Genomic DNA, 27788 nt, shown 5'->3' with positions numbered 1-27788 from the left:
CATTTGGATACATGTAGTGAACTAAAGTGAACAAAATATGCAGTTCACATTCCCGTAGTTACAGCTTTATTTGAAAAGCCCATTTTTGGCATTCAACAATTAATAATGCATTAAAAAAAATGTTGGTGCCAATCGCTGTCCTGATGAAAAAAATCCACATCGCATTGTGGTACATAGGAAACTTTTATCATTTTTATACATAATTTATACTGCCATCATTTAAAAAAAAAACTATTAAACTTAATAATGGATATGACCAGGTCTTGTGCAGTTTAACAAAAATTAACTCAAAGTGGAAAACATAAATGCATATTTTCTATATCTTGATTTTAAAAAGCAAAATCTTGCACCATTCAGTTGCATACAACCTTCATTGTCACTCCACCTGTTTTTCCTGTCTTAAAGTGTGAATATTGTGATGAAAAAGGCCTATAAATTGAAAGAAAACACACTGTCAATGATCCTGAAAATTATTTTTATTTATATTAATCATTTATGTATCCACAGCAGCATTCTTAATGATCCCACTTAATATACGCAGTCCATTACAGAGGAGGGGAGGGCTGAGAATGGACAATTCACGCTAAACAGAAGTCATGAAATGTAGCAAAGGTTCATGTAGCGGGTTTGTATATAACGGGGGGGGGGGGGGGGGCAGGGGGTTACAACCTGTAGCAACATGCAGTCATGCACATTTCAGTTTATACTGAAGCCTTTGACAATCGCATCCACAGGATTGAATATCTAAAAAGTACAAAAAAAGGTGCTAAAGCAACAGAAGACTGATGAAATTTATAAAGCGACAAAATAAAGACAGAAAAACCCTGCGTCCTCTGTATTAAAAATGTAGGTTAGCACCCATTACTTTTTTTGTTGTTGTTGTTGTTGCTACAATTCAAATCCTGTCACACGTGGAAGAAAAAAAAACTAACCAGGCAATACGTCAAAAAGCAAACAAACAAACAAAAAATGTACAAATTACAATAATCTTCACTCCAAATCCTCAGATTGACCCTAAGAATGGATGGCAGGTTTGAGCCAGGGCTGGTCAAGGTTTAGCTGTGAGTGGAATCAGTGGTCCCCACCCCCACCCCCACCCCCACCCGAGCCACTAACACGAGCTCTGAGATGAAACAGGTTAGCTGCTGAGTGTATGAGTGGCTATATGGATTTCATGAATAGTACTACTTATACAGCTTATGTCTTCATCAGTGGGTAAGTACGTTGATGTGTAGTAGGAGTCTAGTGTAGGAGTGCTCATCTATATGTGCATCTGAAGGTCTTTCACAAGTGAGTGCAGTCAAGTTTCACCTCGAGATCTTCTAACATTGCACCTTTAGTCTGACACCTGAGCACTGATGTGTCTTTTAGCCCAGTAGCTCCTGGCTTATGAACGAATTGTGGTCACCGGGTTGGTTCTGGTTCTGGTTCTCCCTGGATCACCAGCTCTGATGGGGACTCCTTCATTCTCGGCTGCCACTAGTCCACCTCCTCCATGTTGCTGTAGGATGGCGCTGCACACTCCCCTGAGTGGGCAAAGAGGCCAGAGGGCACCTCTGGGGTCAATGTGGGCGGTCCTTCAGGATCCAGGTCTGTCCCGAATAGCGACTGGCTAGAGGCCTGTAAAATAAAGCAGCGTTGACAATAAATCCAGTTGCTTTCATTTTCATGTGAGAAACGCTGTTGAGGGTGAAAGAAGGAACATGAAGACGAGAACCAGGTGGACATTTTATTTCCAAAAGGAGTACAATGATTTCTGGAATACAGATCCAGACGTACCTGGATACATTACTGCAGGGAACTAAAATACATAGATAATACAGCACGAGCATCAACAAAGACGTTGTGAGTCTCCCTCCACTTCACTCATGTGCGGTTTCAGCCTTCATACAGGGTCAGCCAGTCAGCTACCACAAACTTTGGAAGGTTAAAAACAGCTGTGCTGGGAAGGTCTCCATTGTCAAGTTTTGTATCTGTCGATTCCCACTTCACTGATCTTTGCACTGGGAACCAGTAGCTTCCATATAGACTAGTTTTGGACGACATGAGTGTGATTGCATATATTTGAAACAAGTGTAAAGTCTGTCGGTGGAGTATTTAAGGCAAACAGGTCAGGCTGCACTGCCCCGGTACCGGAGGAGCACCTGGATTTCCCTGAGACAAAGACAAACAAACACACACACACACACACACACACACACACACACACACACACACACACACACAAACACACACACACCAGCAGAGTGGAGAACTCAAATCAATGGACAATTTGAACTCACGCTTAAAAGTTTAAAATAATCTGATTTCTGATCATTACACAATAAAATCGTGCACAATTTTTGCATTTATTAAAATATATTTGACTATTTTAGAGTCAAAAACAATATCATTAAATATTTAACAGGGCCAGTATCAATTTTTAACTATGTCCACGATGAAAAACTCTACTGCTTTCCACTGGGAACAAACTAAAACACATTCCAACACAGGCAGCTGGACGGAATCATCAATAATATCTATTTAACTTAGCTTTGACATGACTAAATTATTCATTAAGTTCCAATAGACTTTAAAAGAACAAAAAACACCAAAAAAACTGATGCTACTATGGCTTAAAAACTGTGTAAAACAAAAAAAAAGTTGAGAAAAGCTTATTTTTGCAGGAGAAGGGGTAAATATTACCAGCAGCACCCTTAAGTAGCTTCATGTCCTTTCAAAAGGCAGCAGTTTTTGTAGAATACACATTCGTCCATACTGCAATCTTACTGCTGGAATTGGAGGCATCAGCCTGTAGCCTGCTGCAATAAAACCAAAGAACTCCCAGTGTTTTCATCTGTTACCCTCCTTTTCTTGTTCTGCTTCTACTCCCTTGTTTTTGAATTCATATGCAGGAAGAAGCATTTGGATGATTGATGCAGGCTGATAATCTTGTCAAACATGTGATTTGAAAATCTGTTGAGAAGCACCCGTACCCAGTGGAAGCAAGCAACTGTACAATGCATAGAGGATATATACCGTCTGTGTGTGTGTGTGTGTGTGTGTGTGTAATCTTTAGAGGTCATATTCAGGAGATGTACATGGCAGGAAATGTCCGTTTTAAGTGCATTAGTTTGCCATGTTTATAGTGTGTGACGTAGTGCCAAATATACTTGCAAGGGTTAAATCATGTAAACTTCAAGTATGCAGAACTTTTTCTACTAAATGGACTTTTGGTTGACTCATTTAAAGGAGGGTCATAAAGGAACGCCAACGTTCTGGTTCATATGTTTATTTGTCTTCTTCTCCAAGAAGTCCAAGGGAAGTATTAGCATACATCTGTTATATGTCATCAATAAGATTAGACTCGAGATCTTGCTTTGTCCAGAGAAAGTTGGCCATGATAAGAAGCACCAGTTGCTCTTAAACAATGGTTTCATTTTGTTTTGAGGTTACGCATCAGATCACTGCGCTGAGTCAGCAGAGAAGTTCCAGGTATATGTCTGATTATAAAATTATAACATCTTGTGAATTTAAATTATTTCATGACCAAGTTATGCACAAACTTGGTTCTATTTATCAGGGCAACAAATGTCTGGAGAACAGTGTATCTGATGACTTTTAACAGAGGGATGCTAACACTTCCCATCCTCTTATTGTGCTAAGCTAACGTGGTCACCTGGTCTCTGGGGGTCTCAGAGACGAGGGGGATCTATCTCCTTGTCTGGCTCTGAAGAGAATGGACAACAAGCATATTTCCCAAAAAGCTGACATCGTTCCTTCGACTGAATATTCAAATTTAAACTTCCTCCTGCCAACTTCCAAGTCTTTCTCCACCCAAGCACGCTGTCAATCAGGCTCAGGTCCAGTTGGAATTGTACAGTAGAGGGTAGACCAAGTTGACCAACAGGGCAAACACGGCTGCTAGAGTTCCCACAACAAAATATCGCACACAGTCATCATCGGGATAATTGGACAGCCTCCGCCTCCCATGGCGTCGCCCTTCAGTTCTGTCTTCGTCTTCTTCATCTCTGTTCCTCTGCGACTGTCGCCTCCGCAGCCCAGAGCGAAACAGCCCGCGAGGGCCTTCGTCGAGCCCCTCCTCTTCTTCCTCTAGTTCCCGCCATATTAGAGAGGCCTGCGATTGGCGGAAACCGGGGTCAGCTTCTGGGAAAAGGCGTGGTCTAACAAATACTACGATTATGATTAGATACATTTAACTGATCTTTATCTCAGAGTTAAATCAACTGTGGTGATTAAAGAGCTAACGGCATGCCTTCCACTCATTGTTTGATTGACAGTTTGAAAGACTCGACCTCAGAAATCGGATGAAGGAAAAATGAACATTGTTTAGAAGAACAAAACAAACAAGCTGAGCCAATCAGAGGCAGAAAGCCCTCACAGAGCACCCCAAAGCCCCGCCCCTGCCCGACCCAGGATTAAAGCACAGATGAAAACAACAACATGGCCCACATCACATGAAAGACTTCAGTTGTACAATTTCATGTTGATTTTGGAGTAAAGATGAGCAAAATCAGAGGATAAACACTGCAGCATCCTGTCATATCTGTATCTGGATACAGATATTTCATCTTTAGAAAGAAGAAAGGTTCACGAAGACAGACCGTAAAAACACCAAGAGTGAAAACCATGCTCTCGTCTCCTCTTCAATGGACTCAGCAGTGCAAATGTTCAGGTGCATTAATATGGGATTGTGTTTCAGTTTACCTGCTTTAGCTTTCATTTTCACATGCGATTCCATTGGCCCGCTACTTTTGCAGGTAGATTTCGATGGAGGAGTGGAAAATTAGTTTTTGAAAATGTGAAAATCCCTCAGCCATTGACAAATATCACCAGTTTTGTATTGAAAATCTCTATCTCAGTGTCTGCAGCTTATTTCCCGTGTCAAGTTTTTCTGGCCAATAAGTGTCGTCTTAATTCTTCTTAGTTTGATATTACCGAGAATGTATAGATGTTGTCAAGATGGATGCAGGGGCGGGCAGCATGGCACGAAGGTAGAGTGGCCGTCTAGCCACCGAAGTACCCTTGAGCAAGATACTGAGCCCTAATTGCTCCCGATGGCCCTGCAACGCAACCCTTAACGAATAAGCGGTATCGAAAATGGATGGACGGGTGGGGATGGATGGATGCGATCACCATGGAAACAGGTCAGACGTGCAATTAGGTTGGATTTTTTTTTCAGACTGATCTGAAACGAATGTTCAGCCATATATTCACCGCTTTCTGCCAGCCTCATCCACAAACGTACCTACACGTTACCGTTAACACTGGCTCAACAAGCCAGACCGCAGCAACTAAATATTCCAAGAGGCTCAGGAGTTTTGACGAACTGAGGTCAACCAGCATTTCAGTGAAAGGTCTATTCATTATAACTGATAAGCTCTGAGCTGTAGTTATTCTTAAAGCATTAATCTGTTCCTTTTTTCCCCATGCGTGTCGAGTTGATTAACGGGGACAAGAAACACTAAGCATCAATTGTCCAACTGAGATGAGCTTGTTTTTGCTTCTGACAAGCTGCAATAGGTGTTAGATCCCTGCAGAGACAGATGTGTCTGAAGCTAACGACGTAACCTGCGCTCTAAGTCTGGTGGAGCCATCTTTGGAAATGAAAGCTCTCTCCGTTCTTCCAGCAGCAGGTTTCCTGAGTGATAAGGCGCAGACAGGGAGGATTTGTACTCTCTTTCCACTGATGGTAGTCAGAATGGTCACTGCTGACTGGCTGGCCTGCACACAGCAGTGAGTTTTCATCCGTCTGTCGTACAACTAGCCACTTCAGCTTGTTCCTGTCATTGAAAGTTTGTTGATGAAAGCATCACCAGGTCTGGTCCCAAGATGGAGGTTGGCCCTTAACATGTTGTTTGTGGCCTCAAAATAGTTCCAGCACAAATACCAAATCTCTCATATACACACACACACATGCTCTTTTTCTATCTCCAATTTCCTCTTTTTATGACTTTCAGCTCCAGACCTGTGTTTTCTTTTAAGAGTCATTTTTCTCAGTACCTCCTTCGCCACAAAGTTGCCATATTGCCAGAATTTCTGGCCACACACTAACTAACGTCAAGCCATTGTGTGACACCAGCACCACCGAGCAATGCAGAGTTCGGTGGTTGAGGAAATTTCACGTATTGCTGTGAATTCTTGAAACACTCATCATGTGGGGCCCTCCTTGAGGCACCGGGGGCCACCATTCAGGACAGGTGTGTTCCATCCACTTCTGGGTTCTTGCTCATGAGCAAAACTGTTCCAAGAGCACATCGCTGGAATATTGGTTGTTCATACCTGGAACAGGAATTTTTCAAAACTCTCCATTTATGTTGTCCGTCAATAACTTTTATATCTATCCTGTTTTGTTTTCCTTTGTTTGAACCAGTGTTTGTTTGAGGTTTGACTGGCATGCTTTTTAATGACATCATCTCACTGCACTCTCTTGGTCTACTGGGCGGACAGGACAATTACCACACCACCTAACTGTTTATCTCCATGAACAAAGATCTAATATCCCTTTAACAGTAGCGGATAAAAACGTGCATCAATTTCTCATATTCTTTTGCTGAATTCCTGAAAATTTGGTGCAACTACACCGCTAACCCTGGGAGACTCACTCACATTTACGCTGTTGTCGTCCTGCAACTGCTCTCCTCCCCTGAGACATCAGAGCCAGACTTGGGTTACACGTCACATACAGACACACCTCTGTTTTTGTAGGGATCCAGCATATTGGCAAACAAGCAGAATGACAATCTGAGCGGTCAGCGGCATAAATGAGCATGTCCCGTGAGATGGATTCATTCCCTGCTGCAGTACATTTGCAGTTACCAAACCCAGAAACAAGAGAAAACAGGACCCAGATCTAAAACGACTCCAAGCGTGCTTGTGAAGAGTAGTAACGCTTGTCAGGACTAAGTGAGAAGTCTTTGTGCTCAAGACACTTTACACACAGGCTTCTCTCACAGGACCAGCCAAATATTGCCAACTCCTCAGAGTAGAACACATAAACCGAATCACAGATGGAGCCCTTTTCATGATGAATCTATCTGGGAATAAATGATTTCATTATTAATTATTTCAAATCCATTGTTTGCAGCCAGTGTTTCATTAAAATCTTCCCAAAACACTAAAGCTCCCTCTACAACTGCACTGCAACACTCAACCTTTCAGGATTATCCTTTCAGTTAACGTAAACAGAAGCCTGTTTAGTTGGTTGTTTCTCAAAAGAACCCTTTAACCCAAAGGTTAAATAAAAAAGTCTGAATGTGTGTTAGCCAAAGGGCAAAAAAAACATCTTTCTAGTATCTTGTATTTGTTGCGCCCTCACCTGGCTGGCGGTAGCTCCCATGGCAGTGGGTGACTCAGCTCCCATGGGTCGGAGGAAGCGCGGTGGCCTCTCCACAGGGGAGTTTCGTCGTCTGTAAAACAGGACGTAGGCGTAGCGCGTCACCACCTGGCTCTCTTCCACCATGGTTACGGTACTGTCGTCAAACAGACGCCAGCCTGTTTGGGGAGAGGTTGTCAAGAGCGTTGTACAACGGAGAAGGAAAAGGCAGAATGACGCAGGCATCCTAACATACACATTAATACTCACCGACATCACTGCGCTGGCTGTTTTTGTCACTCGGCAGGCGAGCGTAAGCTGTGTAGTGGCCGCCTATCATCCCCCCATAATGGTTGATGACTGCATACAAGTCGTAGATAGGAGGGTGCTGCATCTCGTCTTTCTGACCGATGCAGAACTTACTCAGATCCAGATTCCTAGAAGGCAAGGTTACATCATTAGCGCCGCTGTGGCAATTGAAGAACACTGTTAAAAGTACCGTAGGTGGATCTCTACAATGTGTAGCAAATATAAAAAGGAACAGTGTAGAAACAAATCTTCAAATGGCACTCACTTGACAGGAAAGTCAACCATGTCGTTGATCTTGTCCCTCCAGATGAAACTCCTGAAGGAGAAGCGTTTCAGCTGGATGATCAAAATGTTGGGTAGACGCCACAGCAGCAGTTGCTTGGACGCCTCACGGTGCTGCTGGCACTTGGGGCAATACCTTCAAAAACAACCACAGGAGGGCATTTAAGGACATCGCTCCACGAGACGTTCTAGTGAGGAAGTCAAAGCAGGGGAATCTGAGAAGCAGTCGGTTGGTTCAGGTTTGAAATTACCACTCCGACATTCTCTCAGCGTTTAGAAACCTAGAGGGTTGTTATGCGTTTTTGATAATCTAACTCGCCAATTTGTTTTGTTTTTAAAAACAAAAGGCTATTTCAGACACACTATTAGAGCTGTGTCTTTCCTCTGGAGAAACATGTCAGGAAGATTGATAATCAAACTGAACGAGGTGTTGACGTTAAAATATGCGTTGGTTTAATATTACACTTTGAGCAGATTAGCAGACACATCCCTAGTTTACATGGCTAGGTTGTTTTTCTTACACTAGTACCTGACTATTGAGGGTTTGCTTTAATTAGCTGAACAGCCTGACTTTTTTATACCTTTGCTGCATCTCTTTTTTTCCCCGATTCCTGCCCGATTGTGCTCTCTAAAAAGGGGTAAATTCATTTAGTTTGGGATGTGCACATTGGCAGTAATTGCAGGCTGGGGATGAATGGGCAGGAAAAATACTAGTCTGGAGCAGCTCATTAAATCAGTAACTTATAGCAGAACTCTCAAAATTAGAAATTGTGACCTATGAAGGTGAAGATGTTCATTTTAATCTGTGCAAAATGAACACTGAGCGAGTTTTTAATTAGTGAGAAGCACTGAGCTTCCAAGTCATTTTGGGGGACATTGGTAGGGGATTGTTTATTATGAGACTCAGCCAACAGGACAAAAGCAGCAGTAAAAATGTGGAGACGACAATCCTGGACTGTGGGGAAACACAAAGTGTTTACACAAAACTGGGTTGAATTGTTGCATTGCTCCGATCCCTACCATGCCTCCTCAGGTGCCAGCACCTCTGGCTTGGTGAAGAGGTTGAGGCACTGCTCCAGGGTGAAGTGTCCAGCTCTGGCTGTCTCACTCAGGGAACCTGGATCTTCCTCACACTCCAGCTCCTTGGAGCTCACCAGGACGTACTCCTTCAGGCGCTCATTGTTTTTCCACACCAGTTCCAGGGTGGCATCTTCAGGGAGGCCCAACAGCGCGTCCTCTGCAGAAGGGTTGAAGGAGGAAGATGAAAGTAAGGCATCAGCACCTCCCTGGCAGTTCCAGACAATCCCACTATTGAGGAGAAAAGCCAGTACCTTTCTCATCCAGCCGCTGCTCCTTATTGTTAGAGTCTAGCAAAGCGATGTAGAACTGGCTGGCGTGGCCTGATGCTGTGTCATTTGGATGTTGATACCCTGTTACTGCAGCTTCAGAAATACAAAAGAGAAATTAGGGGTTGTGGAGGCCACGAGTCACCGTTTACTAAAACAGAGGTATCTGTATCACCTTCTGGCCGTACTGTCTTCTCACAGGATGTCTCTTTTTCAGCATGGGGGTCGAGAGGACAGCACGAAGTAGAGGAGATTGGCTCAGAGAATCCTGAGTCTGTGGTCTGCGTGGTGGAAAGTGACGTCTGGGAGGAGGAGAGAGGATCGGAGTCCCCGGAGTGGAGGACTGAGGGCTGGGCATACTCTGCCTGGGGTTCAGGTGAAGGGAAATGGCTCTCCAGCTCACAGTCACCTGCTCCTACAGTGTTGCCACCCATGGCCTGATCTCCAGGCCCAGGACTCTCAGGAGTACCTGCTGGCATGGAGGGCACATCTCCCCGACACTGAGGTGCTTCAGGGGATGTCCTACCTGACTGGAAAGGAGGCTGGAACACATTGACTGAAAACCTGTAGAAAGAAGTATTAGGAATATTATATAGCTTAGGACATTTGCTAACTACATCATTGATAATTGTCGCGCACAAACAGATCCTAATTCAAATCAAATACATAGAATAGTATTTAGTATAGAGACTATTTTACAATTTGTTTTGATTCTCCAAAACCCCACAACTACAAAAGGTGTATTTTGCCTTTCAAATACTCACAAATAGGAACCTTGAGCTCACAAAGATTCTTTTCCCTTCCTGTATCAGTTCTTTTGCAACTCCAGAATGCAGAAAGAGCCAGCAATGTATTTTTAGCTTTAAGCTAACAAAAGCAAAACCGTCCAAACGCTTCAATTTCCATACTCAAGTGCATTGTTCAATATAACGCTCAGTCACTTGAGCTGAAAGCAAACCAACTACAAAGACACTTCTGGACAGTTTTGTTATTGTTAGCAGTCAGTCAGCATCAATCTATGTGGCTTGACCCAATAAAAACACGATTGTGGCTTCTTTGTGAGAGTGAAGCGCAAGGCAACTGCCATCATTACTGTATGCAACAAGTGGCTACAGATAAAGTGAGTTGCTCTAACATTTAGATGTCTGGCCAGTGCTGTGTATCCCATGGTAACAGGCACCGATGACTGAACATGCGTACCTGGAGTAACCCTGCAGGAGCTGGGTGAGGCGGGTGTAGGAGAGTCGAGACTCTGGCACGCTAACCAACAAAGGCAGACCCACATACTCTGTGTTGGGTCGACACAGACCCTTATGATTGGGCCAGTGGCTCCTCTGACACAGTCTGGAAGGAGAAGAACACAGAATAGATGAGTTTTGAAAAAGTTAGGTTCTTATCTTTAAACAAGATAAAAGGAAGCTCAGAGCAACCCATTTCCACCAGTGATGTGTCAGTAACTTGCAAACGCCACTCACTGATTGCAGTAGCCCACACGGTAGCAGCGGGTGCAGCGTTTGAGCTTGTCTTCCTCAGATACTGGAGGCTTCAAGCAGGAGGCACACTTTGAGATGGGGATATTGGGCACCTGGAGTCTCTGTAAGGTGAACACACCGAGAGCAGGTTCAAGAGAGTTCATGTATGTTCCAGGAATGTATACGAGGTTCCTACAGATTTCAACGTGGTAAACTGAAGCCTTTTTTTTGTCTTTTTTTAAATCAAACCATCTTTATATTACCTGTTGCACCCGGAGCAATATGACCCTCTCCTTGGCCAGGTCTTTGGAGAGCACCTCAAAGCAGAGCAACATGTCAGAGGAGGACACTGTGTCCAGGGAATGGGACGGAAGGAACATACGCTGGAAGCGGTTTTTTGCCACCTGAGTGAAAGACAAAAACAAGTCCGACAATCAGTCCAGGTTTCAGGGCATTCCGCTCACAGTACTAAGGCCTGAATTGATGAAATATCTCACCTCTGTTAGTCTGAGGTTCTCTGGTTTGACCCTCACACTCCTGGAGATGGATTCCAGGACTTCGGCTGTGCTGGAGTTCTCTTTGCTCACACTCACCAAAAACTGGCACACAAACACACATTTAAGAGTTAGTCATATATAAGACATCTGACATGTTACACTGTAACTAGTTACGTTTCATCTCACCTTGATGGGTTTTTTATGAGGCTCCTTAGCAAAGAAGAAAACTGAGAGCACCTTTTGTTTCTGGGGCAAAGGGACAGGCAGGTAGAGGAAGGGGTCAAAGGTTATTGACACCTAAAGAAGGAAAGGGCAGGACAAGGTTAGCCATTATGCTGATACACATTGAGGTGCCAAATATTGAAAGGAGGTGAATAAAGAGAAGGTTATTACGCATTACCTTGGAACATGTAGGGCAGACGAGCTTGGATTTGAACTGGCCTTGGAAGAGGTCCACTATAAAGGAGTCATTTCTCATCTTATGCCTCTGCCAGGCCTCCTCTGCCACCACCTGCACCGGACAGAACAAACCAATCCACCAAGGTTTTCCGATGTCATGAATCTCAACACCAGCTTCTTCCAGATACCTTGCAGGAACCAGCTGTTAAACCACCTACCTCATCCAGCCGACCGTCAGAGTCCACCGTCTCCGTGTAGGGTTTGTTCTGTATACGGTTCAAGTCCTCGTGGAGTCCGTCCAGCAAGAAAGCCATGAACTCCTGCGCATCGTGCTGGGCGTAGCCTGTAAACTGACTGGCTTTGCTGGCCACGATTGCCTGTCATATTCAAAATAAATAAGACCATTGTAAGTACCCACACGTTAATATTTTTAACTTTTTACAAACATATGTGCAATGTGCAATAAATCAGAGAATGCTGTGTATGTACCTTGAGTTTTGAGGGCTGGAAGGCATGATGTGTTCCTTTCCACAGGGCCCTCAGCAACACAGCAAAGCCAATAGCTAGCCGGCCCCCTGTTCCAAGGGGATTATTGCAGTTGATTTCTGCCTCGAATGCTCGATCTGCAGGGACACAGTGCATACAGACGTGAGACCACCAGAGCCATTACAGCATCATGGTTGTCTTTCTGTGCAATGTTTGCCTGATAAAGTGACCTTGACCTTTCATCTCCTACATCTTTCTAATTCATCCTTAATCCCCAGCAGAGGTTTGTGGAAAATTTTGAGAAATATCAAGGCGTTCTATAGACAATCGTTGACAAACCATTAAAAATGTATCAACTGACTATAGGTACATTTGATTCAATAGACTTGTGTCTACACCTATAAACTTGAAACCTCCATTTTTGGATAAAGATATACTGTCTATTGTCTCATATTTACCATATAAATACACAAAAAAACACACTTCATCAGGTGCCATGTCAGAGGAAGTAGGTGACCTGATTTTGCAGCATTTATGCACTTTGAAATGCTTCAGTTGGATCAGTTGCAACATAATTATAGGTATGAAGATTAAGTTGATGCCCCTGTGGGCTATTTGGCACCAGTTTCTGGCATTTGCTTTAAAAGGTTGCAAATACTAAAGAGCATTAATCGGTTGTCGCAGTTATTGCACTCAATAAAATACACCCTGTTATATTTTCTAACATCAAAACAGGTTGTACAGCTTAAAAACCATAAATGCAAAAGACACTCACACCCATCAGTATTTTTTAAATATTTTTTACCGTGGAAGTAATCCCTGAGTTCTCTGGTGTTGGACAGGGATTGGATAACACTGTTCATGAAGCAGGTGTTGCCAAGGTTGACCAATCCTGTAAAACCGGGCAGGCACACCTTCTTCTCCTCCTCTTCTTCATGGCGCTCATTGCTGGCAGGAGGTGCATGGGTCATGGGCTGCACCATGCATGTAGGTTTAGGCTGAGACAAGAAAGATATGCATTAATCTTCACCTTGAAACTTGAATGTTGAAAATCTTTCACTCAACAAAACTTAACATTAACAGTGTCTTGAGAAAACAACTCACTGCTGTCACAGTGGGCTCTGGCTTGGTGATAGCAACATGTTCAGAGACTGCGCGTGGAGTCACAGTATCCAGACCCCCATCCTCTACTCTGGGAGAAGCCTTGGGGGTCTTTGGTTTCTCCTCGCCAACCCGTGGCGGCTCCTCCTTGGCTGGCAGGCTGTGCTGGCTGCTGCCTGGCTGGCTCTTCTCCATGCAGGCAGGGCTGGAGGGCACAGCAACCTTGGCGCCACCCACTGCACCTTAAACAGAGGAGAATGGAGCTTGTGGTTAGAAAATAAAGGTCAAGAACAACCTGAGCAAATCATGTATCAGCTCAGTAACTTAAGCAATCGACTCTTTGTTTAAGTCTACTGATTTGATAAGTGATCTTCGGAATGTTTTATCCCGAGACTCTGAAGTTTCCTGGAAGTACATCATATAGTTATAAATACTGGAGGAAAAGAGAAAAACTCTGCTGAAAAAAATGTTTGGTTGTATGTACTGGCTTAGAACACATTCACAAGGCAGACAAGGAAGGAACTAGTGAGGACAGCGCTGTGTTACATGTGTAGAACTGGCTGTTTATCACTAAAGTGGCCAGGAGTTTTATATTCTTTGTGGACCAGTGAAGTAAATCATGTTGGAGAGCTATTTTCAGTGAGTAATTCCACTGCATTTTGGCCTGATAGCCTGAAGCCATGTGTGGACATTTTCTAGCGAATTAGTTGCCAGATTCAGAGTGCTTTATTTTTTATCCCTCTTAATTTTTGGGCAACTGCGTGCGAGTAGCACTGTAAATTTTCACGGCGGGGCGTACAAACACCTTTCATTTTAACCATTTTGCAATTCATGAAAGAGAAAGTAGTTGACACTGTTGCCCTGGAGAAATCACAGGGCCATGACACTTACTGATGCTGAAAACACGATTAAGGCTTGAACATTTAGTTTTTCTCCCCCAAGTGTTTGTTAAGTTTTAAGATGCTCCCCTCCATTTGAGATCAGCTTGGATAGTGAATGTCATGACATAAAACTCCATCAACATATTGTAATCGTACAAGTAGAAGCCTGGCAGCAGACCTTGTGTTGCAGGGGCCTCCAGACCCCCCCAGCGCTGGCTGTGTCTCTTCTTCAGGGTGATGTCCAGTCGAGAAGGCGTGAAGGAGTAGCTGCACAGCTCTGGCTGGATCAGGTTCCTGGAGCACAGGACACACACGTTGACAGGTCGGATTCAAAGGCTAAACCAGCCTGATGCAATGTTCTGCAAGTGGCCTGGCAGTATCTACTAGTGTTTCAGTAATGGGACTGAAAATATTTAAACAGCACTGGTGACAACTGGCAACAAGTACCTGAGTTTGACCTGCCACTTGAAGACTGTGTTTGGTCCACAGTCTGAATGAAGCCGCAGGAAGTTAGCATCACTGCCAAAAGGTAAAGAAAAAACACAATACCATCACTGAATGGTAAAATGAGCCAAACTGCAGCACAACCAGATTTATGTATGCGCCGGCATCCAGTACCTTGTCTGGAAGATGAGGGTGAAGTCTTGTTCCCTGAAGATGACCCTGGCTGTTTCCCTGCAGATGCCTTTCATGTAAACGTTCACCACTATCAGGTCCGTGCCCTTCTCGTACGAATCATTCTTCACAAACTGCAAGTTCACCATCGACTCTGGGGCTGTTGGGAGGGGCCACGGAAGAGTAAAATGACTAAGAGCAACTGAATTATAGTCAACCGAAGAGTTAGAACTGCTACAGAGATCGTACGTCAATGTTAGTTGTGTTTTTGCCAATAGTACAAGTTATTGCAGTTGTTTCTTCTCTTGCACTTCATTTCAATCAAATGACAATCCAACACACATGCGTGATAATCCAATAATCCGTTAATCCTTCCCAAAACTGACCTTCCTGTTGCTTCATCTCCAGAGATGGCTCCTCTTTCGACTGGTCCCGCTTCTCCTCTTCATCACAGCTGCCCTGCCTCTGACTTAGACGAGCAGTCAGGTCTTGTTTGGCGGCCATGCCGACAACTTGCACTGAACCCACCTCTCTTGATCCAAGCTGCTGGCTGATGAGAGTATCCTGCACAGATTCTTGCTCGGCAGACTTTTTCTCTGGCTCAGAGTCAGTTCTATCTCCCAGTCTTTCCACGCCGGCCACGTCTGCTTGGTTGTTCGAGCCCAAAGCTTTGTGGCACTCACTTGTGCTAACGGGAGCTGCTGGTTGGTTTTCGCTGCCCTCTGCCGTCAGTCCAGACATGTGCTCGCTGTCTGAGGACTGATTTAGCTTCTCGGTCACCTGAGTCAGGGGAAGGAAAAAAAAACAAAACAAAAACGCAGCTTATTATTGATGCATTGCTTTGTCTGCCATACACTGACATCACCCAATATTTACCTTGTTGACAGTCAGCTTTTTGTCAAACAAGACAATATTCACTGACGGACAGTTCTGTTATGAGTCAAAGACTTCTTTGTTTCTGCCTGTCCAAAAAATGTCCTGGATACGGCTGCAGTGTGACCTTATCAATCGACGTAAAATGAAAACCTTGAAGCAGACAGCAAACACCTAGAGCCCCCAAATGGATCATCATCTATTATTGTCTGCAAGTATTTATGATTTATAACAAGATTCATAACAAGTGATGCAAAGACAGCAAAATGAGACTCGCTGCATCACAACAATAAGGTCAATAAACTCTCCAAATCCAGTGTCACAGCATATTTCAGGTGTCGCAGATTATTTCAAGTCCTATTTTGATGCAAAGGCCTGTTAAGCAGGAAGTCAGCATTAATGTGAAAATGAAAGTCACTGAATTCATTTCAAGGGCATTATTTTTCTAAGCACACTGTATTTTAGGTAGAATTATATTCATAGCTTCTTTGGAGTTCATATGAGGGTGAGTAAAGACCTCAATACTTTTTGTAAATTAGTAGTAATGTAGCACAGTAAGGTTAGCAAGCTAAAATGTGCCTCATATCTGAAAGTGCAAAAAAGAAATACCTCAATCCACGGATGCACGATATCAGCGTGCCATCGGTATTGGTTAACTCCGCTTTTTTAAGTACGTGCACAATATAGATGGATGGAATTCTAACCTTGGCCCTAAAACCAAGTCTTGACAATAGATATTCTAGTCCTCAATATGTAGCAAGTACAAGAATGCGCGTGCACACACACACACACAAACACACACACACACACACACACACCTTTCACTCTGACCTCCGGCACAGACGCATGCGTCAAGCTCCACAAGATGAAATGGATCAGTTATGAAACAAGCCGACTCGCGGAGAAAACATCACTTTGTGTGAGTGAAAGGAAAGGAGTGCGATTAATCGTGGTGGGTTTCATTTGTGTACGTATTCAGTCGACCAATGAACTCCACACAGGATGTGTATGCAGTTTTTTTTTTAGTTCCCGGTGCTTTACTATGGATCGGTTCTGAGGCTGTTTGACTCTGTGTGAAGGTTGTTAGCCCGTGTGAATAACTCATCCATCTGCTGCACACATGAAGGAATTATTCCCTCGTGTGCATCACTCCACCTATTGTGGTTTACATGATAATAAGTATGTCAGTATGAGATGTGCTGAGTTCTCAGCAGGAAAAAAAAAGATCCAAATCCATCCAGTAACACATTTCACAAATTTCACTGACTGTTTTTGCTGCGTGCGGAAAAAAACTGGAAGACAATCAGGTGATAGGAACTTACTCTGTTCTTTATTCCATGCCCTCTTCTCTTTTTTCGTTGAGCAACAGTAAATAAACATATAACTGTGACGACGCTCCGAACGTCACTTTATGGTCTAATAAAACAGACATTGATTCTGTTCTTGATGGCTTGTATCACAGTCGATGAGATGCTGTGTCCCTCCTGTGTGAAACTGTTTGATCTGCTGGTTATTTTGCTTGTTATTGATTTCCTATTTCACTTCCCACGATCCATTCATTATCATGTTAATTTCTACAACCTACACGACCTTCACCGTGGATGAACCGCAGCGCAATTCCTGCGTTCGTCTTGGGTTTCAGCTTTCACGATCATGAAGTGCTTTACAAAAGAGTGTTTAGCAAAATAAAATTGAAAGCAAAATTAGATTTGCCCGGAAGACTGACAGATATCCTGGTCACGAGGTGTAAGATCAGTCGCTTGAAGCTTCAGATTGGTGAAGACAGTACGTGCGGTGGCTCTGGTCCTTTTCACAGCAGCCATTTTAACATTTAGCAGGGTAAACACAGATGTAATTACAGTCCAATTCAACTCATTCTCACAGCCACTTCAGGGAGCCCACATGCACAACACCAGAGATCAACCACCTACTGAATAAAATGTTCATTACACCTGCCTTCACCCTTTTGTGACATGTCCAGAGTGCGTTTAAAAAGTTGAAGTAAGTTCACACCGGCACAGAAATGCGTCTGAGAAATGAGAATTTTGCTCACCTGAGTTTTGCTGGTATGGCTGGCAGCAGTGACGCCAACTCCAGGTTTATGTTCCTGGTCTAATCTCTCTACTCTGTTGTCTCCATCCCCATGTTTAGTCTGTGGGCTACGACTAGCGGACAGAGGTACTTTTGGAGCTTTACTGCTGGTCACTGAAGACTTGACAGTGCGTATGTCCCTGTCAGCAGGCGACGCAGACTCCTTGGTGTTGTTGGGCAGGTGTGCAATGGTGCGCTTGGCACTAGGTTCCTGAGGCTGCTGGTCGCCTTTTGTAACAGTCTTGCTGGCAGCAGCATCTCCACCTTTCACCCCTACAGTGTCTGCAGTGGCCTTGTCACAAGCCTGTTTGTTTTTCATGTTGCGCTTGACGCCTCGCTCAGCTTTACCACTGCTGCGCCTGGACTCGCTCTGTGCTGGGGAGGAGGGAGGCTGAGGTTGAAGCGCTGGCTGTGAGGACGACAGCTTGGGATTGTCTGATGACTCCGAAGCAGCGGTCCTTGTCTCCGGCTCCTTATCATTTTTGGTCTCTTGGGGTACTGCCTCTTTCTCCTTTTTGTTGGACTGAAGGAATGCACAGAGAGATTTTTTATTATTATTATTATTTAACCAGAGCTGAGAACCGAAGTACAAATGCCACTAAAATCCAGTGGTACGGGGTCATAATGATCTTATACCATGCAAAAATTATAAAAAAGAACTAGAACGATGCAAAGACTGCATACTGTCTTGCTGAAAATTACACATGACAATCATTGGGCCTTGCTACCAAGCTGTGTTTTAGGTGTCACTTGTCTAATTCGCTCTGTTACATTGTTAAAAAAAATTCGAAGTGCAGAGCCCCGCGACTTGTTTTGTTGGAAAAAGAAGACAGCAGGAACGCTGTTTGCATTTCCTGAAAATGAACCAGAAAAGACAAAAGACCCCAGTAAGTTCACATGGCAGCTCCATGATTTAAACTTGTGCTGACAACTGTGAAAGCCACAAATTTAACTTGACAAAGCACCTGAAGTATCTTTCAAAACAGATGGCCAAGTGAAATGCTCCTGCTAAATGCTTTGTCCCGTTATTATTAGGGAAACGGTGCCTGTGATTCTCAAAGCTGCTCCTTCTTCGGGCTGTCAGACCTGAGGAATCTCAGATAGCAGTTTCAGTTGAGAGGCAAATACTTCAAATGCGGTCCGAAGTAAATACACTTTGATGCTTTTGTGCGTAACAAACAGTGGGGTTAACCTTACTTGAAAGAAATGCAAACTTCCGTTAAAGACATGAGCGAGCAGACTTGCATCTGCCATCCTCCCAAGAGCCAGAGAAGAGGATAGATAACCTTCTCTCCTCTGTATGTTTCAGCAAAAACGGGCTGACCGCTAATTAGCGCCGCTAAGTGGAAGTGAATGGTAAGTTTTAGCATACCTCAGTGAAAATCGTCAAATTTTTAAGTTTCAGGATCTGGATTGGTCCAGAAGTAATCCTCTGCATCCTCTCTTACAAAGCCTTCAATGATTAGCTCTTCTGGTTGGCGACAAACATTTGATTGTTTTTGTTTTTGTTGGCCAGAATTACAGAGGTGCTTTGAGTAGCGCATGAAATCATGGTACCCAGCAGTTTTTTCAGGAAAATAGCTCTGATTATCTTTGGAGAAAAGAGCATTTCATTGCTTCTGACATAGGAATGCATACACTTTCTCTGCACTACCACTTATCATGCTAGGCTAACTGACGGTCAGCTGGTCTCTGTTGATCTCGGCTCCCGAAAGCAGCACAGACAAGAGAAGGATATTGTTCTTCTTGTCTGGCTCTAGCAAAGAAAATAAGAGTCTTTTTTTCCCCCAAAAGTTGTGTACTTCTTTAACATCTGAGACAAAAAGGATGAATTTCCTCTTGGTTTTTACAGACCGCATCTACAGATGTAGCATATTACTCTTAGGGATGGGTCCTGATATTTGTAGACTTGTGTGACTATTCCCGATATCTTCTCTTTCGTCTCGCCGTGACCAGTACACATAGTTCAGATTTGTGACACATTCAGTAACAGTTTAGCTGTTGTCTGAAAGAGGGCAGTAAGGAATTTCTTCTGCACGCAAGCCTCTCTCACAGCAAAGATGACGATTACAGGAGCCATCAAATGGACAGCATGGGTTTTTCTGAGCACGAGCAGCAAGACGGCACAGTTGTTCTGTGTGATTACTCGAGAGTTGCCGTGTTCCCCTACCGTCTGTGCTATCAGCGGCGGCGTTATTTCATCAGCCGAATTCAAAATAAAAGCAGTTCTCGGTAATTTATTTCTCTGTTTTTCCCGAACCCTAACTTCTTCGGCAACGATGTAGTCAGTGGGTAGTAGAGGACTCACCTTAAGTGAAGGCCAGATGTGAATTGGAATCTTCTTGTGCATGATGAGCAGCAGGAATCCTCCTTTCTCCTTGTACTGAACTCTGCTACACGAGGCCTCAATTTCCTCCTGCAACTGACAGCTCCACTGCTGTCCATCTGATAAAATACGATATTCACATGTTAGAGCGGAATTGGACTGACAAAATAAACTTTCACAGTAGAAAGATATGTAGCGAAGAATTAAAACTAGCTGGACCAAGAATTTAGCACATGTCAACGTACGTGGCTAACAGAGATTCTGTTTCACATGTCCCGATATCAAAGCCATCTGGACAATTAACAATAATACAATAATTCATCCGCTTTTGGTTTTGTTTCAATATGTTACTGTACCTGGGAAGCACACATGGCAGTGTGAATCACTGAAGGTTACGTTGATATCCTCGATCCTCTGCACCCCCTCCCCACAGCGCAGCCTGACGATCACTTGTTCAGCATTCTGCTTCCAGTCCACAAACACATCTGCAAAAAAAGAGAAAAAACAGTCAAGCGACCACAAAAACTACAGAAGGAACTTAAAAGAATCACTTTTTCCTTTTTACTGTGATAGAAAGTAGGGTTGCCAAATGTATTGATACCCAGATATTATTCAATAATTAAAAGTTAGTATTCGTGATGGAAACTCATTTGCAAATGTATCGCAAGCACTGCTACCAGGCAGTGGCGACAAACTCAAGTAGCGCCAGTAACTTGACAAAACACCTGAAAGACAGACACCCCACTCTTTACCCCGGATTGCGAGAGGTTAGTAAAGCTTCCGTTTCAACAACACTGAAGAATTAGGCATTAGTATGATCAACACTCTCAACTTTGCATTTTCTGTGGGCGTGAGATGTGAAAACAGGGGAGTTCGATTGTTGTTGTGCTGTAGGCTCTTCATTAGGGGTGTTGCGAAATTTCGCGAAATAAAAAAAATGACTAAATAAAATTCGAAGACGAAGACTTGGTCGGACAAGTAGCAGACGCTCCTTCATCAAACAAATCGGTTGTGTGGACTTATTTTGCCTTCCCAAGTAAAAGACAAGGCAACGGTGAGATAAACAGCATATATAGAACAAATATTTTGTTTTTTCAAAGCAAAGAGCATTTTATTTTGTACTGAAGTAACAATAACTTGTGTGTCTGCATATTAAGGAAGAAAATAAAGAATATTTGATTTTTGCATTTCTGATTTTTGATTTTCTTTCATCTTTATTTTGTATCGTGAGCCCTGTTCCGTATTTTGTATCGTTTCATGAGTTGACTATTTCATTGCACCCCTACTATTCACTGACAACTACTTTCCCTAGGATCAGCTAGGCTACATGCTACATACGGGCATATACTTCACCGTGACCAAACGTGATATCTAAGGGTGAGAAACACATGGTAATGCGTGCGAAGTGGTCAAAATGCGTGTCACACAGCAAATGTGTGACTTGAGAGCCCTGAATTATGATAAATGCCGACAGGCGCACACATTAATGTCAGACGCTTAATTAACCGATGTGTTGTGACGGTTGTTATTTGTATGTTATTTACTGTTTTTTTTTTCTAGACGGTATTAAAAACAATTTCATGCCTATTCTTTTGTCATTTTTTTCCCCGTGGTATTGAAAATGGTATTGAGTATTAAATTTTTCCCTTAGTATCGGCATCAAATATTGAAATTCTAGAATCGTGACAGCCTGAGTAGAAAGATTACACTCAAAAATATTACACAGGATGCTGCATATCTGAGCTAAATGGATTCAGCAAAACCTAAAGCCATAAATAAGAGAGACGCCAATAGGTACCATCTGGCTAATATTGTAGCACACAGCAAGAGTGCAAAACAACACACTGTCAGGCAGGACAAAGGAGCTCTCATTAAATAGCTAGCACAGAGCCATCGAATTTGTCTATATTTGCATGTTCCTACAAACAGGAGGCCTACAAGGGACTAACTAGCCAAACACACAAAGGTTTGTTCCTTCTCCTAAATCCGTGTGGCCGCTGCGCTCCCTCGCCATGCGCAGCAGCTCCAGAATGACTGCACTTAGGCAAGAGGTCCAGTGTGAGGAATTAACACTGGATTATTGGAAGAAAATGGAAGATAATGTGTACAACAGTGGCTACACAGAATGAACCCAGCCAGTGGGATGTCCCTCATGGTTGTGAACTACTATTCTGAAGCCTGAGCACAGCTTCTTGGCCTTCACCATCACCTGTTTAAACAGGCGGGTGGAGCTGAACCAGACGGAGGGGTGGATGAGAAGGAGCAGCCAAGTTCACCATGCATGACCACAGACATAGCCATTCTTTATTTGTTCACCAGGAAATTACAAACTCTTAAATCTCATGAAGGAAATCTACAAAACAATGCTGTTAAGGGCTGTGTTGTACGCAAATGAACTTGTTTCAGTTTTCTCTGAGATGTTTATCCCTCTCCCAGTTCTAGCTAACTGGTTGGGTGAGTCACAGACTTTGGTGGAACGCATTCAAGACAACTGACACAGCACCTAAGAGTGACCGGGACCTGGATGACTGGGAATGCTCTAAATGATCTAAACACAATGTGACAGGCTATGATGAAAACACTTCAACATCCACTCTGATTCCATGAGGACATTAAGTTTGTATCACCCTGAGAGAATATGGACACACACTGGCATGCACCCGCTCACAAATTCACACAGGCCATACCATCCCTCACATGCTGAAGGGGTCACACAAGAGCACCCAAGCACAGGCAGAATAGAGTGAACTCAGCAATCACAGAAGGGACATCTAAAATTAACTGTGACACACTCACACAGACACACACACACACACGCACAGTATTCTGTAACAACAATTTCATTAAAGCAAAGACGGCAGATTTTTACTTATAATGAACACACTACAAAGCCCCATGCGCTCACGCACACACACTTTTTTTAAAAGCAGACCATAAAACCTGAAACAAAAATACGCCCATCATAAAAATGTAAAAAGATGTACCATTTTTCATAGCGTCCACAATGTTGCAGCAGTGACTGAAAATAAAATATCATCCCTGAAGTACAGAGCGCATTAAATTCCCAGCTTGCAGAGGCGGGGCATGTGGACCTCAAGGTGCTCTCTCCGATTTGGATTTGGTCTACGACACAACTCAAGAGCCTCAATGCTCAATCGCACAATCTCCATCGCTCTCTCTCTCTCTCTCGCTCTCCCCCCGTCTGGCTCGCTTATTCGCTCTAGAAAGGTCAGAGGCAACACCCAATCCTTTCCAGCTGGTGACTGGTTGTATTTCCAGGAGAGTGTACACTGCCAGTGTACATTCCTGACTGGGGAAACACCATGTACACTGTCATTATATTAACAAAACATTATCTTGTTGATCTTCGGGATATTTATTAGGGATGGGTGAGAGTAATGGATTCCTTGCTGTTATGAGGAAACTCACAGGATTAATTAGGAACCTCAATTTTTTTATTTTTTTTTAAAAATCTGTCTACCATCAAAATCGCTTCCAGCACAGTGATCTTGCCTTCAAAAACAGAAGAACCAATGCTTTGTTACTGTTCTGGTGTCTTTCAGGGCTGGCCTGGAAAGCCTTATTCCAGTAGCCAGTTGTTAGAAGCTAAAACCAAACCGTCTCTCATCTGTGCTCTTTGATGTATCTTTACTCTCCTTACTCACTTCTCTCTTGGTTTTATGAATGTTACATTACCCTCCTACAATATGAGGCCCTGGAACCTTTAAATAGCTTAATCTGCTTGAGTCATCCATCAAAAATACATTAAAAAAAAAACACAAATATTTCTGAGTCAAATAAGAGCTTCTTTTAACTCCCTTATCTTCCTTGACATGATGAAAAGGTTTCCTCTTGCTTTCTCTGATGCAACAAGCTAAAGACTGTTTAAACCACGGCACAGTGCCAGCAAATTTGGGGAGAAGCCAGCCTTTTACTCCCTCTAGCAAACAATTAAAAAAAAAAATGGCCAGATGTCAAAAGTCAGGTGATGAAGAAAAGAAGAGAGAAATGAAAATGAGAAAATAACAGCAGAGGTGCAAGCTGCCAATGAGCCAGTCTACCTCAAGCCCAGAGTTTGAGAAAATGTAATCTGTAGCTCACTGTGATGATCCATTACACTTCATTAAAGCAGCCACATAATCTAATAAATATTCTGCCAATTATTGTTTTTCCATTCATTACAACACTTAGTTTTTCTTACCTTTCTTGACCTCTGCAATAACTCCGTCGACGGCTGCAGCAGCTGCGGCCGCTCTTTTGGCCTCTCTGCTCTCCTGGTTCGCCCTGTCCTTCTGCTTCTTCTTACTGGTACTGGAGGACAACTCGGAGCTGTTGTCTCTACCACCGCCGCCCCCTCCCCTCTGCTGATGCTGAGCCCCACCACGACGGCCCACTGTCCCACTACCACCACTGCTGGCCATCTTCAGACACTTGGCACTGACAGGCCTCCCGTCGCTGGAATCACTACCGCTGCTGGGGTCTGGATCTGAGGTGTGCCTCTTTCTGCCTGGCCCGGCTATCTTGGCGATGGTACTGGTTTGAACACTCCCAGAACAGATTCAGGAAGGGTAGTTGGGGGAAGGGGAACCTGAAGGAGAGGACAGAGAGAGATTTAGCCATGGAGGAGAAACTATCACAATATCAGTCAGTGCTCGGTATCACTGGGGCTGCACGATGTACCAGCTCAACATCGGTATCGGCTGATGTGTGCGACTTTGATGAAGCCTATAGATGAATGAGGTGGAATTCAACAATGTTATCTTTACTGGTACAGCACAATTAATCTAATAGTTACCACAATGTCAGCCAGTAAGATTGCATAACCAAAACAAAAAACAAAAAAAAGGCAGAAATTTAATGCAAGTAAGTGCGTACAACAGACTACATTTATATGAGTGCCACACTGCTGCTGTCTTTACACTGAGCAGAGATGCCTTCATTTTCAATAGGAAAACTTTTTTTTTCATCTATTTTAAACCAGTGATTTATTTGGAAAACGGTACTGCACCAAATTCAGCTCTGTATTGTTATTGTACATCAAATTTGTATGTTGCTGCACATTTCAAAACAGTCAGTATTCTCTGCATTGACTCAAGATACAATTAGTTGAGCAGACTGCAAGTTTCTACGATAATGGTAATTGCACACCTCTGTGAAATGGTGCAGCACTAATCGCGGTACTTCTGCTTCATGAGTGTCGGGTGGGGCGGGATGAAGACTATCACCTTTAACAAAGTTGATAAATACGCAATGTAGAACAAAAAAAAAAACAACATTCTCATGCTGCTTCTCAGGTGTTGTAGTGCTCCGATTGTCCACTCAGAACAGCTCTGCTTTGCTTACCATTAGCTAACAAAACATCATTAGCTTAGTTTACCATCAACTCAAAGTGTTGCAACCGCCAAACTGATGGGTTTAGCATACCCTCTACTGGACAACAAGGGAAATACAAGACAACGTTTCAAAGTTTATTGCTGCTCAAATGTGATCTTTTCACACCATCTTAAAATGAACTTTAAGTAAAAATTACAGCCCTAGCTATCATGTGTGGTTTGTATTCAAACGAACGCAAAAGAAATCCTGCAATGCAATGTGTGTTTGATTGACAAGTTCAAAAGTGTGAGTATCATCCAAATTGTTATTTTAAACACCAGTATCAGCCCACAGTCTTCATACTGGCGCATACGCAGTAATATCATGTGCAGTACCAGTGGGCAGCCATGATTACCAACTATCTCACTAAGTATAAATGCAAGGGATCCCGGCGAGTCTGACTGTGACTCAACAACCGTTGTGAGTATGCACTGATGATGTCCCAGAGAGGTGCAATGCCAAAATTTGAAGTCCGGGTTGGGTCAACAAATCAAAAAAGCTGCATTCCTGTCGCTTTGACATTTTACAGAAGCAGGTTAACGGGCAAGTTTAACATACTGAAAGTTAAAACAAAGCATACATTTACAATGCTATATTTATACATGTATATATTACTGTAGCCATTTTACCTTCAAAACAAAAGCAGCTTGTGCAATACTTTAGCATTATTTTGTCACAGTTGGCATTTGACAGCCTTATTCTGAAAAATTCTGACCAGCAGTTAAGAAATTGTTGTTTGCCTTACATGCAAGACTTGCACTTATGACAATGAACATCGTTAACATCAACTCTAGTACAGTACTTCCACCCTTATGAAACTTTACCTCTTCTCTATCCAGTGTGTGTGTGTTTTGCATGGCCCCTCCCACAGAGAAATCGCTCGTCTGAATTCGTAGCAAAAATGCGTCACACACGTCACAATAACTGGTGAGATAAAACATTTCAGATATTTTTTGCTGCAATAGCATAACAGGAAACATATTATCTTAATCTGTTCTTAATTTACAGCAGCATCATCATTAACATTTGGATTTATTAATACACAACTTCGCTAACTTTAAATCAACAGTTGTTTCAGATCCAAGACAAATGTGGTGTGTGTTGTTGCTGCCTGGACTGGATGGTGAGGAGTTTGAGGTCTAATAGTCCACGGCCTGATGTGACAGTCAGGAGTCCGATATCAAGCTATGTGCATGTGGCTTGATCACCTTTGATGTCACCGTGGCAGAATATTGTGATGTCACAGTTGTCAATAATACTGGGATCTTTACGGGAGATGATTCTGAATTTTGACTGCCGTCTCAATTCTCTTCTCCAAACAGACATTATATAAAGCAGTCAGCAGACAGACTTAACCTGTAGTTGTAATTAAATTACAGCGGCTCCCATCAGACAACGCTCTCCGTTTCGGTGCCGTTAGCTTGAGCCTGGTTAGCTAGCCAGACTGCGGAGGTTCGTTTACTTTACAGAACGAGTGTTTTGAGCAGTCGAGCCATCGTGAAGCATCCCCGTTCGCCTATCCGTAGAGTTAAACTAAGGTCACACTCGTGAGATGATGTCATGTCGAGCTGCACTCACCGTAAATTATCGGTTATATTTATTTAGTGCCGTTAATCCGTTGAGTTGACTCTAGTGCACTGTAAGTATAAGGTAAAAGATTTATGGAGGTTAAACGTGAACAAGGCGTTACTCCCACTCTCCTGGGTGTTAGCATCGTGACACCATTATTGTATACGAATGATAAGCAATGGCAATTTATTTCTGAATACATAACTTATCTGATGAACAGTCTTAATGACAAATTAAGAGCACGGAACAAACAGAACGACCAAACGCCCTTACTCTGCCTTCCGTCCGCCAGCAGCTACCCTTAAAGTCATTAGCCACATCTAAGCTAACATTAGCTGCTTCGAAGCGGATTGACAGGGCTACCGCTTTCACACTAAAACTACATGACATCTCGTGACGCCTTACGGCCGTTTGGGGTTACAGTACCAAGCAAATATTGACGCTAAACCGGGTACTTACTATGCTTTAATTTTGCGAGAAAGGAATCCTGTTTCTCGCACACAATGGCCAGCGACTCCCTCCGTTCCCCCTGCCGGCTGCTAAGCTCCTTCACGACTGCAGGCCTCTGTGCTCCTGCCCGCACTCCAAAACCCCGCAGTCCACGGTGCTTCTTGAATTTTCGCTCATTTATCCCGGACCCATTTCGGATTTTGTTAAACTAATAAAAATCAGTGGTTGAAAAAAAGACAACAGTTAAACAACTGTTCAGCCTGTAGGAAGCATTAGGCCTCAGTGGGACGAGCCCTACTTTGTTTAGAACAACAAACGCTGTTACCCCGGCCAAACCTGAAACGACGAGTGCACAATCCACTTCCTGGCTGGCGCGTTCACGTGATCTGTAGCTCTTCCTTTA

At 43.3% G+C, this 27788-nt stretch overlaps 1 protein-coding gene across 6 annotated transcripts; it reads right to left on the bottom strand.

Moving 5' to 3' along the window:
- Positions 1 to 447: 447 nt before the first annotated feature.
- usp19 (ubiquitin specific peptidase 19) lies at positions 448 to 27751 on the bottom strand. Of its 6 annotated transcripts, none has more exons than XM_086214034.1 (27): positions 27395 to 27751; positions 26191 to 26290; positions 24195 to 24581; positions 20350 to 20478; positions 19976 to 20112; positions 17630 to 18190; positions 15090 to 15483; positions 14707 to 14863; positions 14536 to 14607; positions 14267 to 14382; positions 13211 to 13449; positions 12912 to 13104; positions 12110 to 12243; positions 11839 to 11997; positions 11622 to 11732; positions 11408 to 11518; positions 11222 to 11323; positions 10988 to 11128; positions 10728 to 10846; positions 10453 to 10596; positions 9428 to 9816; positions 9238 to 9348; positions 8927 to 9143; positions 7890 to 8042; positions 7586 to 7752; positions 7319 to 7494; positions 1642 to 4117 (listed from the first exon to the last, which is right to left on the bottom strand). In XM_086214034.1, exons 3-27 carry the CDS (start codon positions 24412 to 24414, stop codon positions 3839 to 3841), a joined length of 4731 nt encoding a protein of 1576 aa, XP_086070160.1. In that variant the 5' UTR covers positions 24415 to 24581; positions 26191 to 26290; positions 27395 to 27751; the 3' UTR covers positions 1642 to 3838. The 6 variants fall into 6 exon arrangements, with proteins under 6 accessions (XP_086070163.1, XP_086070164.1, XP_086070160.1 ...); XM_086214035.1 differs by lacking the exon at positions 27395 to 27751 and adding an exon at positions 26945 to 26962; XM_086214037.1 differs by lacking the exons at positions 1642 to 4117; positions 26191 to 26290 and adding an exon at positions 448 to 1620 and having other exon boundaries at positions 27395 to 27750.
- Between the last annotated feature and the right edge of the window lie 37 nt (positions 27752 to 27788).

Source organism: Aulostomus chinensis, chromosome 9 (genome assembly GCF_037954235.1).
Source record: "Aulostomus chinensis isolate RoL2024-O1b breed Wild chromosome 9, RoL_Achi_v1.0, whole genome shotgun sequence".
Classification (NCBI taxonomy): Eukaryota; Metazoa; Chordata; class Actinopteri; order Syngnathiformes; family Aulostomidae; genus Aulostomus; species Aulostomus chinensis.
The sequence above is the reverse complement of the archived record's forward strand: the minus strand, read 5'-3'. Positions and strand labels throughout refer to the sequence as shown.